Raw genomic sequence first — 14,357 nt, 5'->3', positions numbered from 1 at the left:
ATCACACGGGCATCCATTATACAGTCTGTGCAGGACTATAAATCTGCACTGGAATTAACCAGTGGGTGGAGGCTGATTGCCGGAGCGGTCCCCTCACATTCCTAGGAATGAGAATAAATGAGCGGACGGAAGCATGAACAATCCTTTATTACACCCATTAGCTAGAGGAGCTGGAGCCCTGTGAAACAGGGGATGCCAAACACACAGCCTAGTCATCACATACGTGGCCTGATTATAGTCCCCACTACGGTGTGAAGACCTCCACCGCCACACACGCATACCATTACCACATTATCCCTGCCCATTCCACCCTCTGTTCACACAATCAGTGGATTCAGTACAGTTTTCTGCTTACTCTTTGTAACGTCAAAACATTTCTGAAGCGCCAGCTAATAAGTGCATCTCTGGAGTGCCTCCATGAGCTCAATATGTTTGTTAACACTTTTCTTCCCTCTCTCTCTCCCCCTCTCTCTTTTGGAGAAACTTCAAGATATGGCAGAATCATTAATCAGGAACTTTGCTGTGAATTAGCTGTAAATCATACCACTCATCCCCGGATGCACTCTTCAAACAACAGTGCCAGGTGTTCTTAATCAAAATTTGGTTTGTTTGCTTTTTTGTGTGCGTGCATATATTAAAAATGCCAGGTGGACTGTTTTCTTTTTTCATTAATATATTCTCTATCAAGAGCAAGGTAATGTTACAGCTCATTTACTGTGCAGAGCTTCAGGTCATATAAACATGTTTTGACAGCTGTTTCATTACATTCAGAATAGGCTGGCTGACGGTGTTTCTATTTTCTATTAGAGGTTACTTAATAATCCCTGCTGTTACAGTGTAGGTTGGTTATTGAGTTCATATGATGCTTTCAGTGTCATATCCTGCTCTTCAGCACTGTTTAACTGATTGTTACATACCCAAAAAGGTCTAGGGTGTGAGGGGAGTAACATAACACTAAATGGAGGACATGAGAAGGCTATTTGGGTTGAGTTGCTAAAATGTTAACAGAAAGAAATAGAAGTTAATTTGGGAGGAGAGCCAAGGCCAACACAACAAACGAGAAAACCTTAAACCCTGAAATTGAAATCTTAAAACTTAAAATAAAAGTCAACAGAAGGATTACAAGCCTACACCCCAGCTCCATGTTAACCAACGAAAAAACAGGTGAATATCAAATGAAACTGTAACAGAAGGCAGAGAAACAAAGGACAAATCATCATCAAAAAACAGGCCAGAGAACTTAGGACTTGCAGCACACACTCAAAAGCACATGGCACTCTGACAACCAGAAATGTTCATTCGCATATATCTGAGCATTTGCAGCTAACGCAATAAACCAACAAAGAAATGGATAGCAGAATAAAACACTACTGCCGTTCTGTTTCATGTCATTAGCGCAGTGACCCACAGCAAATGTTCCCTCTTCACCAAATGGCAAAGGAGTAAATTCAGCAAACTTTTGAGAACATGGCACACCGGCGACTGCCAAGTCTTCTGCCTGATAGGCAGTGAATTGAACTCATGACCTGTTCAACTTGAAAACGCTGAAATAGTTGGTGCTATGGTTGCCTTTTTTTTTTTTTTTTTTTTTTTTAACAAGTGTTCAGTCAAAGCTTGAAAAGAATGGCTGCAGAGTTGTGGTATTTCCTCACTTTACTCTGAGCTCTCAGGGTTTCATGTCCATGTCCTTTAACTCCAGTCTGATATGCACAGAAGTACTTTTTCTATACAGTAGCTCTTTTGAGCATCATTTCTGTCTCCTCCTGTTCAAACTGTGTAATCAGGACACAGTGGGAAACACTTGAATTGCATCCAATTTCCTCTCGCTTCCCTTTGTTTATTGACTCGGGGACCTGACAAAGAGTGAGACTTGAGTGGGTTGAGCGAAAACCACAGACACTAACACTCCTAACCTCTTGCTAGCACTTGCTGTGCCATGAACAACGCAGTGGGGAGCCGTGAAGTAGATTGATTACACTTGTGATCACTCTTCTAAGATAATGTCCTTCCTTTTAATCATGAATTGTGCCGCCGCTCTTTACAAGGATAAGATTATCATCAGCAACTTCATCACTGTCTCATTGTAAATGCCGTCCTAATTGGACGGCTCCGCTCTTCCTTGGAAGTTTTGATCTTATTTACTGCTGTGTGTCCTTCAGCTGAAGAGGAATCATTTTTGGATTGCATTCCTTTGCCATCTGCTTTTTTTCTGTGTGTCTGCTGTTTAATGTGCTGCTTTCCTTCACAAAGAGACGTCAGTGTGTTGTCTTCGCTTGCTGCATTTAGGGGTTTTTAGTGCTTGAGTGTGATTGTCAGTTGCCAGGTGAAGCTAATTACTCTACAAGACTCCGTAGGACTTCTACAACAGCTTTTTGTAAAATCAAAGGCTTAGCGGTGCTTGCACTATATGTTGGTTCGATCCCTGCGGTGTTGAGCTTTGCTGAGTGCTCTGAAGTCAATAGCTTCGTACTTACACATGGCGTACCATTGAGACCTTATAATCCTATGACTCCTTAAACTACCTGACATTTCATCAAATCACCAGCCATTTACCTGCAAGACACCCCCTAGCTTTGCTTTCTCTGAAACATTCTCAGTGTTTGAATTAAGATTTGACGGCGAGTTTTGCGAGATAAAGGCTCAAATGAGAGCTGAGACCTCGCAGCCTCGAGCTATCATCAGTAATCCACTCGTTTTACTCTCTTTGACGTTAGCTGAATTGACCAGACCTGCTCAGTGTCGATCCTTGAAGCTGTCTTGATTTTGAAGAAGAAGAAGAAAAGCAGCCTGAGGTAAAAGACGCAGCAATCTCACACATCATGCACAAAATAAATTGTTTTGTGCATAGTTTTTTTACTTTAGCATTTGGACTCGTATTGTAAAGGTTTTGACAGCTTCTTTCATACTCGGCTTCTTTCCTCCTTATTTACTTTCTTCCCTTCCTTGCTTGACAACCCACTTCAATTTGCTCTTAGTTAATGACTAATAGATGAGTTAGTGATCAGCCATCAAAGTCTCTCAGTATATCATTTCCACAATTAAAGCTGTCTGAACTTCGCTCTCTTTCCCAAACCAGTAACCTTCACAGTGGCAGCTTCAGGGAAAAAGAGGGACACCAAAATGTCTGTGATGTGAAAAAAAACAAGTCTGTCTGGCATTATATAAATACTTTTTATCCAGTGTTAATTGCTTTAACTGCTTGGATGACCACATATATTTGTGAAGAAAATAACTCCCATTTCCAAAAACTCATAAAGCTACAATGAATGACTTTTAAAAAAAAAACAAAAAAAAACGACCTGGCATTTGATGGCACTGCTCTGCCACACAGATGAAAAACTTAATTACTAAACTCTCAGTGTCAGCTGAAAAGTCAGCAAATCGGAGAAAATGTTAAAAATACTACCCAAACCATGTCCATTGTAAACATCTACTGTGTTTTGACTGTGTGATGAGTCACAAGGACAGCACAGCTGCTTGCAGATACTACATACACATACTGTTTTCCCTATCTGTAACTCTGCATTAGATTCAGAATTAAGAGGATGACTGCTGTGAAGTGTGTTCAACCTTTCTCCTCGATTGCAAGATGTGTTCCACAAAATATTGCATAAATATTTTCTACTGCGAATCTCCTGGAAGTTATTTTTGAACAGGGACAAACCTGGTCTCGTCATAAATCCCATGATAGCGTCGTTGCACTGGGTATTCAGAAAAGAGGTGCAGCAGCTGAGTGAGTCACTTTTTGGACTTGCTTGTTTAATATTTTGCCATTAATGGGTAGAAAACTTACTGAAAGGAAAGGCAGCAATTTAGGACCTCCTTGAGCAATAGCTGCCCCAGATACTTCACATTAAGACTTAAGATGGAATATGGAAAGTCTGGCTCTTTCCAAAGGTCGTGATATTTACCTCCCGGTTCTTCTATATTTGCACAATAATTAATGTGTAAAATGACTGTTGTTGTCTAACATTTACATTGCATTTCTTTCTTTAAATGCATGTGCCTACTGCACAGAATAAACTGAAGACGTACAAGAGAAATGGAAGAGGAGGAGGAGATGTATTTGTCAAACCTTAGTGGTTTCGGTTTGTCCCTGTGTGTGTGCGTGTGTGTGTGTGTGTGTGTGTTAAAAACACCACGATTCACCTCTGTTTGTTGCACCCCCCCTCCACCTCATTCTCTTCACATAAAGAGGCGTTCCATGACAGTACCCACTTGATTTTCTTCAGTCAGCATATGGGTGGCACCATTACTCCTTATGACATCTTTTCACGCCAGGCCATTTTGCTGATCTGCACAGCACATAGCATCATCCAGCTACCCCTCATCATCCCCACCCCCCAAACCAATTATCAGTTATCACCAAGGAGAAGGCTGTTCATCCATTAGTTATTCATCCACCCAAGTGCAGCTTTTACTCTAATTCGATTTTCTCCCTCCGTTTTACATTAAAAACCACTCCAAGATGGCAAGATGTTAAAAGTTAAGCACAGAGATTAACCGCATCTCTAAATCTCCGTGTACCCCGCATGTGCCATTAACCTTGAACTAGCTGATTAACTTAGCAGTGGTGTTTCCCTCACCGGGAACAAATCGTATTTAAAATTTGCAGCAGAGTTTCAGAGTGAAACCGAAGTAGGATAGTATCATTATCTCGCATGTAGCCCTAATCTTTTAATGTTGAAAAAAAAAAAGAGTGACCTATTTTGTGGGAAAGTAAAGAAAACAGGAGGGTGCCATGGATATTATTGGACCAAGTTTGTGTTGGTGCTTTGGCCCTGGTGTTTATTGCTGAAATCAGTGATCTGTTGCTCACTACGTGCTACCAAAAGCTAGAAAGTAACCCAGAACATTTGTGAACTGTTGCTCTCTTTACCCGCTATGCTGCTCAGCACGTTTGACATTGAGTGTCGTTGCCCTTCTCCCTTTGTCCTTTTAAAAAAGTTGTCCTTGCGCTGAGTTATTACGGAAAGAGATTGGATAATAAACATATGTAAAAACCACACAGTAAATTTTAGAGCAGATTGAAAGAGGTGATACACCTTGAACGAGTTGCGCAATAAAGGGAGTGCTCCACAGAAGATTGGTGCTCAGAGAAGAAAATTGGCAGAATTCATCAAATGTTCTGCGGGCATAAAACCTCAGCAGCAGCGCAAAGGGCCTTTAATGTGAAAAATAGCCCAGGGGCCTTGTGTGGTGTGTTTTATGTGGTTGGAGGGGTTAAAGGAGGCATGTACACTGGCTCATGTAGAGATGTTGAGGGGATTGTCAAATTTCCCCAGTGGCATCCTTACTCTCTCTCTTTTTCTTTCGGTTTCATGTCGTTGGAGCGTTGCTTGAGTTGCTGAGACAGTAGCGCTGACTGTGATTTATACAGTCATAAGAGCTGCACTGTAGCAGACCTTGGCCCGTATTTTATTCTGACACTTATTATTGAAATGAGACATTTGGGTGTAAGGAGGAACCCAGTCCGCTTTCTCGCCGAGAAGGATGAGCTAGCAGTCATGTTCGCATCAAATCTCGGTCTTGTAGCATTTGGAAAGTCCTCAAGGAGTATTTAATTCCACTTCTCTACTGAATGTCCCACTCGCAGGCAGTTTTTTTTTTTTTTTTTTTAATGAAAATGCAAATTCCGCCTGGCGTGTCGAAGGACAAAATTCCAACATGCCGATGTTGTTGGAGCTGCGGTGCGGGGGCTTCTGTTCGTGTGTCGTAGAGCAGACTCCGTTGGCAGCGCGTCGTGTGCCATATGGCTGCATAGACACAGCTGGGGGAAAAAAAATCAACTAACAGTACAGTAGTTGTGTTTTTAGTTCAGTTTAGTTGTAGTAATTATTTTTGACAGAATTTCAATGGATTGACAGTGTTAACATTATTAAAATTTGCAGCATCACTGGGCGTCGGGCAGACGACCACATGCCATACGGCTGAGAGCGGTCGACCAACCCACGGCCCTTTGCTGCATGTCTTCCCCGCTCTCTCTCTACCCCCGCTTTCCTGTCATTTCTTCACTTTCTGTCAAATAAAGCTAAAAAAGTTGGAGCATCACTGAGGCTTGTGTTTCCGTAAATCACCACCACGATTGAGTGGAAATGCTTATTTTTGTCTCTTTTTTTGTGTAAAAATGAGTAAACACCATCCAAAAGACTTCTGTGTTTTTACTTTGCAGATGAGTAAATTAAGACAAACACTGTGGTGAGGTTTAGTTCAAACTTAAAAAGTATTTTCATTTGTCTAAGCGTTGAAACAAAACAGATGTTAACTAAGCTGTGCAAGAAAAAATATATAAATATGTATTCTGAAGCTAACAATGCACTAAAAAAGACATTAATCATTAACTCGTATTGATGCACCACACTTTGGCGGTGTCCTTACTGTCAGAGAGAGAGAGAACTACAACCGGATGAATTCAACTCAAGTGGGAACATGATCTAAATTAAAGCTGACAAACTGAACCCATCCCTAACTGTCATACCCACAGTCTTCTTTGACTCTTTTATCTGAGGGCTCTGCACAGGTGACTGGAGCCCAACAATGAGTGGGTCATGTTGCCTTTTCCCAGAAGATGAGGAGATGAACAGGCGTGTAATCGATGGATGTAAGCCCCACACTCGTGGGCCTGGATGACCTACATGTTACACTTCCTCCATCTGCCTGCATATACTTAGCACCCCACACGCTGCCACTCAGACCAGCAGGTGACCGAGCACATGAGCTGCAGACCGCGCGTAACTGAGGCTTATTGCATGTACAGATGTTAAGATCAACAGACAAGGTTACACAGTTAATACCGGGCTCTGTCGAAAGCCGTGTTTCCATGTCGCTGTAGCTGAAGTGGAATAAATGACCTTGGTTCATTCATTTCTGTGCTCTTCTACATCAGCCAGGATACCTACGAAGGCAAACGCTGTCCCCTTAGTCGCACCGTAATCTTTTGAAAATTGAAAACAAAAACATTTCATTAAGATTCAAAGTGCTACATGCACGCTATAAAGCAATGTGTGCAGTTAATTCAAAGGCATAAAAAAGCTAATGGACTATTATAGTCTACTGCCTGAGGCTGTCTTTTCTCCTCGCAGAAGAAGTACATCAATCACTTCTATCAGTAATCCCCTGCAAGCTGCCAGCGCTGTCTGTGCTTCCCGCTAGAGAAGCTGTCTCTTCCGTAGAAGCGGCATCAGATGTGGCTGAAGTTGACACATTAACAGATAAACTGCCCCACTCTCCTACCACTATCACTACATTCTGCCCTCGGTCTTCGGAGATATTGATGGGAGGGAGCAGTCGATGAGACAAAAGCAGTGACAGAGGAGGCGCTCGAGGGGTCGAGCTAAGCTGCTGCGTGTTTGTTCTTCCTGGCTTGTCCTCTTACCTGGAGGATAAATGATAAGATGGGTCACAGATGAAAGCGCCTTCAGGATTGCGCTTTGCTGTAGGCGTCTACAAGCTCGTAGTTATATACACAGTGACTGTTAAAGTTTTCAAGTAAGTCTGTTTGTTTGTCGGTAACGGCTCAGGGCGGCTTAAAGTGACATCAGATGTTTGCTGAAGAGGAGATTTAATGCACTCAGCCGCGTAACACATACAGTTTTTTGAATGTCTTTGTCAATACGGGACTCTGCTACAAAGGAAATGAAAGAAAGGAGGGGAAAAAAGTGGTTGCATCCCTTTGTTACACTCCACTAAGCTGGTTTACTGCATTTGTTGTTGGAAGGCTGGTGGTCGTCTCTGGGGCTTTGAATGAAAACACATTTCTCCTCTGGCTACAGCTGCTGCATATCCATGTGCAAACAGCCAGCAGATGTGTCTTGATCCAGCTCCTCCATCCCAGCACCAGTTTCCTTCCAACTTCACATTTACCTGATCATCTCCTGTCCCGGTTGTAGAGCAAATGATCTCTCCTGAGCAATCACCATTGTTTTGTTCCAGACCAATAAGATAATTCATGTTGACTCAGTGCATATGGAACACTTTTGGCCATGAAGCACTTGCAGAGCTGCTTTGGACTTGATAAACACTACAGCTGCTAAATAATTTGTTGCAAACAGATCTTGTTTACCAGCACGTGTTTATGAATGAATATGTATTTGCGTGCTTTGCATGCACACTTGAGGAGGATAGCTGATTCCTGCATAACTACATTTGAATGTGTGATGAAACTTTAAGAGGCTACAGCTTGTTCGGGCTGTTAATTTGTGAATAAACAGTGTTTGTGGAATTTAGCCAATTCCAGTTTTAGTGTAGGAACTCACCTTAAGCATCGTTAAGCATGCAGATTGATGGTGTACTTTGTGGATAATAAAGCAAAAGTGTGCTGAAGGCAGATATTCAGTGTAAGAATATCTGAGAATATCGAGGGAGCCGCAGCCAGACTTATAAAACCCCTTCCCATCTGTCAGATAGGACTACAGATCCACACAAATAACATAGGCAGTGTGTCTAGCTGGATAGACATCAGTCAAGGGGACACAAGAAGGATGGCAGCGTCCTTCATGGAGTTAAAGCTACTTAATATTCTTGTGTTTATTGGGGATTAATTGTTCCATCTGTCTCACATAAAAACCAGTGAACAAAATAGAAAAACAACACAACCTTCCCTCCCGTTTTTTTCCCCTGATAGATTTCTTGTTTCTGTTTGGCTGTGAGTATGACTCGTTAAACGGTGAGGCTTGGAGGAGAAGGAGGAGGAGCCTGGACTGGACAGTCTGAACAAGGGGGAGAGCTGGAAAATTTAATCATTTTTCTTTGGGTCTGTCATACGCTATGGGCTGCCTCATTTGTCTGCTCCAACTCCTTTGTTTCCAGCAGACTCTCTGTTCAAGGATTAGGCTACAGAGCAAGAGACATGCAGCAAAAGAGGAAAGAACGAGCTATATAAGCTAATTACAACAGTACTCCATGTTTCTTTAATACAGTACTTATGTGTAAGGTATTTGCTGCAGTACTTAAGAACTGCTGAATGGCCAAGAATGAAAGCAAGAAAGATTTAAGTGGGGGCACTTGCTAGATTCAATGTGAATAAGAGGTATGTTTTGTGGGTGGAATACCTGAAGACCTAAGAGTGGGTGCCTTGGAACTTTTATTGTCATTGGGTGGAAATATTTAACCTTAAAATGTGTTTTGGCATACAAACCTTTGTTTGGGAGTCAGTTAAGGGCATTAGGTCGTGCATTTCAATTGTAATTGCAGGTAGGAGTGAAGCCGGGATGAGAGAGGCTGCACGACTGCTTTTTTTCTACCTTCACGTTGCCCACAGTTGAACAACAGATCTGTTGACCGAGTTTATCTCCTGCTGAGGTGATTAATGTAAGTTTGCTGCAAACAAAGGTCACATCAGGAGGCAGGGGAGCAGACCAGAGCACAAGAGCTAAGAGAGTTATATATGGCTACAGTTACTGCTGAGAAAAGAAGCTGTTTATTTTTTGTAGGGCATCCCTCAATCTCTGGGGATTTACGTGGAGAATTAAAAGGAATAACACAGACGCATCCAGGAACGAACTAAGTAGAACAGTAGAGCAGCACTGCTGTGGCATAACAGTTATAATATTCATTGTCCTACGCTGTTTATCCCCCTATAAATATTTTTATATTTACTGCCAGTACATAATGGTGTTAGTTATGGGGATGGCAAACAGATGAAATTATAGCAGTGCTGTGCTGATAAAGATTTATTTACTTGTCTTCTGTGGCACTTGTGGGGTAGCCTTTTAATGCTACCAGGAGAAAAGCAAGTCCACATGATGCTGTAGGGTCTTTCTTCATAAAATCTCTCCATTTCTTGTGTAGTGTAGTCACAAATTACTAAAAGTGCTCCTTGAAGGAGAAGAAGTGTTACTACTCCTCAGATGGTGTCCTAGGATGTCGGTGATGTGCGTATGTGTGAATTGCCCAATTTGGGAGTTGCCAAATGGGGATATTTCTTTCTTCTTCTTCTTCTTTTTTCTTTAGTCTTTTCTGCTCATTTGTGCACATAATGGAGCGGTTACTGAGTGTGGAGTCCCCTTAAGGGATTTTTCCTTAGGCTATCTCGAGATATTAGATATATGTCTTCATTATCTGGATAGTTTCAGCTGTTCGAAACTTTAAAGATGATTACGCAGCACTTCGACTGTCTTTTTTTTTTTTTTTCTTTAAATCTCAGGTTCCAACTCTTGTGAAATATGATATAAGGTGAATACTTTTTGGTGTAGTCAACTTTTGAGTCGTGGGACTTTGTTCTGGCTTTTTCTATCAGCCAATAAGTCAATTACAAATAAGTGATGATAACAATAAAATAAAAGACAAATATTTGCTTGCCTCTATAATCCAATCCAACTAGTTGCGTATAGCTCAAATGGGATTTATGAGGACTTGGAAACATCCATGCTTTACACACGGTTAATGCTGTGTGGTCCTGTCAGTACAAAAGCACATTGAGTCATTTCATTCAAACGCAGGAGTAAAGAATTGGTGGTGGGATTTTTGGGTTTATAAATATAAACCTCCTCTGTCGGACTTCCCAGGTGCGTTCTTTGTCTCTAATGTTCGTTTAGAGGCAGTACATGCACACAGTCAGTTGCTGTAAAACTACCAGCTGCTTATGAATTTAGGTCATTTTGTTACAGTCAGAAGTGTGTGTGTGTGTGTGTGTGTGTGTGTGTGTGTGTGTGTTTATTTCTGCCACGACTTTGTATTTTAAAGAGTTTGTAATTCAGGCCCAGAAACACTGCCGCTTTTGAGTTTCCCAGGCTCGCTGTATCTTTCCACAGCTGACGCTTGTGAATATAAATGCCTTCTTTTACTTCATAGTTGTCATTTTAACTAATTTAAGTTTGCAGTGTGAGCAAAATACTCCCTTCCAAAGCCACATTTAAATGCAACAGTAACTGTAATTATCCTGCGTCTACCTTATTTTCCCTCTTACTTTTCTGCCGTTATCTAAATTATAATCTCTGGCTTGAGCATTTATACCAAAGCACATTCTCTGGGGTATTCCACAGCCAGAGTTTCTCCTGCAAAGAAATTACTGGTGCTAAATGAAGCAATGATTTTCTTTATACGTTCCAGCTGTAGTGCAAATGGTTTTCAGTCTGCCAGAAAATCCAGTTCTTTTTCGGGAGATGAGGTTGAAGATGGAATGAGTGGACAGAGGCCGTTTGGGTTTTGATCTAACAGCCTAATTATGTTGCATCACACTGATTGTGTGCATGCTCTCCACTGTTATATTCATTAAGATGCCTTTTTGATCATATATTGAGAAGACATCGTCTCCACCTTTAATGAGTCAGTACACTGGGTAGAGAAGTTTAGAAGAATGCATTAAGATTGAGGGTTTTTTTAACATGTGGTGCATTTTTACTGCTAAACAGTACTCCGTTGGTGCAGGTGAAGGGCACTGCTTAGAGTAGAGCATGCAGCAGGCTTTGAGCTTATGTCACTTTTCCCAGGTTTTTAGTCTCAGTATTCACATGCGAAATTCAGGACTATAGAACCACTTAAATGATACCTGTGCTTATAGTATCTTTACACATTTTTATGCCAAAAAGTTGTCAAAATAAGCGCACAAAAGAATGCAATTTTTCACTGTTATTCTCAGGTGAATGGAAAAGAGTTGTCCAAGTCCAGCCATGAAGAGACTGTGGAAGCCTTTCGCCCTGCCAAGGACCCCGTCGTGGTGCAGGTCATCCGGCGGACCCCCAGCGGGCGCCCCCATGGCCCCCCTCAGGAAATCCATGTGGTGGATGTGTGCACTCAGACTGACATCACCTTTGAACACATCATGGCGCTGGCAAAACTCCGGCCTTCAACCCCTCCTGTGCCTGACGTCTGTCCCTTCCTGCTCTCTGACAGGTATGCAGAAAATATAAAGCTTAAAAAGATCGGGAGCCCTGCTTTCACAGACTATGAGCATAGCAACAAATGATTTTATATAATTTCTTGATATATATATTTTTTTATTTAGATTTACTCCACTATGAAGTTTTAGGTTTGCTGCAGCAGATAGCGATACAGAGTTTGTTGTTGTGTCCTTGTCTGACTTTGGCTGAGGCTGACAATAATTAAGGATGGGGGAAAATAAGCAATGTCATTGAGCCATGAAGCAGAAATATCAGCGTTTGTAGGATTAGCATTACAAGTCTGGAGGACGACTGTTTATTATAAATAAATTGCCTAACCAGACGCGCAGTTTATTCTGACAAATAGAGATTTGTTTGAATGGGCGTCCTAGAACCATTCATTTCCTGCTTCACAAATACGAGGAAATGGGGAAAAAAAGAAACAAAAGACAAATTATGGACAGTTTCAAGTGGTTCTGATTAGCCAAGCGTGCTACATGTATCACTAGGCAGATAAAGTCCAAGACCACAAATAAATGTTGTTATAGATACAACGTCCTCTAGACTTTGAGGATCTGAACTACCAGTGTACTTAAAAATTTACAAGGGGGATAGTTGTAGCTGGGTGGCAGGTGAAAAACTGCAATAATAAGTCAACAGAGATTATTTTTTCAGTAGACAGACTAAATATGTTCTGAGTTAAATTTCTCTATATTTAGAGAAAATATAACTAATGTAACTATGTATAATTTGTGGATGTGAGACTGATCGTATCTCAACAGCTCAAGCGTTTGCTGGGTTGTACATCACTTCAAAGCCAAGTTGGGGTTTTTTTCCCCTTTTTTTATTGTTTGTGAGAGCAATCCATTAAAAGATCTCCAGAGTTTGAAGCATCAACAAGAGGTTTTGCTGGAAAACAACAAAGGAAACATGGCTCCTTATTTCATCTTTTGGCATTTTAGTTTATGTGTTGTGTTTATCTCAGAGGAGAAGTAAAGTGTGCACAAGAAAAGTTTAGCATAAAAGAATATCTAGGTTTCACCTCGAGGGAATGAGCAAGAGCAACACTGCAGCTTTATTGCACAGAGCCGAGAAATTAAGACTGCCCCATTGTTTGGTACAGTAGATGATTAATTCCAAAAACACTACACATTTTGAGTTGTATATTTCTTGTCATTGGAAGCTTGCGTAAGTATTCAGTCAGTTAAAGCAACTGTGTGTCAATATTGGAGATGTTATTTAAAAAAAACTGTCTGGGTAAGTATCTTGCATGCACGATATATATATCTATATATACTCAGTGTCACCATAGAAATCCTCACGGGAACTTCTGGCCTTAATTGGAGCTGCTTGGGGTATTATTTTGCCTCATGGAAGGTTTACAAGGTGATTAAAGCAAATGGGCTACTAAAAAAAGCTAGGCAACACAAAGGAATGTATGCCCGATCCTCACAGCCCCAGGCCAAGTCTGAATGTAATCAATGTGACCCATAAAACTCACATTTTCTTCTCTTCATCTGAGATCAGGTGCACAATCCAATATACGGCAGGTTTTATAGCTATAACAAAGGTTTTGGCATCTTATATTTGGGGCTAGATTGTAAATTTGTAATTGTGTTCTTTGCTCCCACTGCCAAATGTTGCTACATGAATAATATTGAGCCATCAAGCATTCTGACATTTACCAGTCTGTTTTTTTTTTGTTTTTTTTTATCACTGGAAGGTTGTTTTGAGACAGTTTTACAGTCCTGGGTAATCTGGGAGTCAGACAGCCCCTGGAAACATCACTCAACGTGTTCGACAGAGTGTCTTTTTGAGGTTTTTGTCCACCGTGATTATCCTGTGCGGCACCAAAGCTTGCTCATCGCGTTAGGCCCTCACAATGCTGTTTTGTTCTGTGACTGAGGGAGGCATAATAGAATTACACTTTACAGTGTGGGGGGTTTTGTCTGTCAAGAGCAGGAAGCAAATTACAGTATGTGGATATGCTGTTATTAACACTCCAGCACCAATGAAAGCTCTTGACAAATCCTTTCTTCTTCAGATTTCAGCTAAGACAAAAGCAACTAAGTCCTGTCACTGTCAAACTGAGGAAAAGCATCTTGCTTACACCAAAATCTCCACCTCTTTCTGTTTCCCTGGCTCCCTGTCCATCCCTTTTGACAGCTGTCATTCCCTTCATACAATGGACCAGGATTACTACGAAGGGACTGACTACCTCTCCCCTGTACCCGCTGATGGAGACAGGACAGAGGAGTTTGAGTATGAGGTAAGATTGATACTTGATATCGGTGGCAACTGGAATGGTCAATATTAGCTATAAGGGATTATTATCAAAAGTGTATGCATGCGAGTAGGATCCCTGCACAGGTGTGAAGTGTACATCTACATTCCTGCAAACACATTTCTCCTGTGCTCATCTATTAAGGACAAATCCCAGGGGCACTGTAGTGCGAGATAATCAGTCGCATCACAGTCCTCGCTTCTGTTGAAAATGACCAAAGCTTTTGCCCTCAAAAGGCGACAAGATAAAGTAGA

General features: G+C 41.4%; 1 protein-coding gene across 2 annotated transcripts in view; it reads left to right on the top strand.

Moving 5' to 3' along the window:
* The window catches only part of LOC113026517 (PDZ domain-containing RING finger protein 4), a 114,892-nt gene that overhangs the window by 86,952 nt on the left and 13,583 nt on the right, over positions 1 to 14,357 (top strand). For both annotated transcript variants that reach the window (XM_026175392.1, XM_026175393.1), the window contains 2 exons: positions 11,579 to 11,832; positions 13,986 to 14,088. In XM_026175392.1, the coding sequence (XP_026031177.1) occupies positions 11,579 to 11,832; positions 13,986 to 14,088 (357 nt within the window). The remainder of the gene's footprint in view (positions 1 to 11,578; positions 11,833 to 13,985; positions 14,089 to 14,357) is intronic.

The sequence above is a fragment of the Astatotilapia calliptera genome, chromosome 7 (genome assembly GCF_900246225.1).
Source record: "Astatotilapia calliptera chromosome 7, fAstCal1.2, whole genome shotgun sequence".
Classification (NCBI taxonomy): Eukaryota; Metazoa; Chordata; class Actinopteri; order Cichliformes; family Cichlidae; genus Astatotilapia; species Astatotilapia calliptera.
The sequence above is the reverse complement of the archived record's forward strand: the minus strand, read 5'-3'. Positions and strand labels throughout refer to the sequence as shown.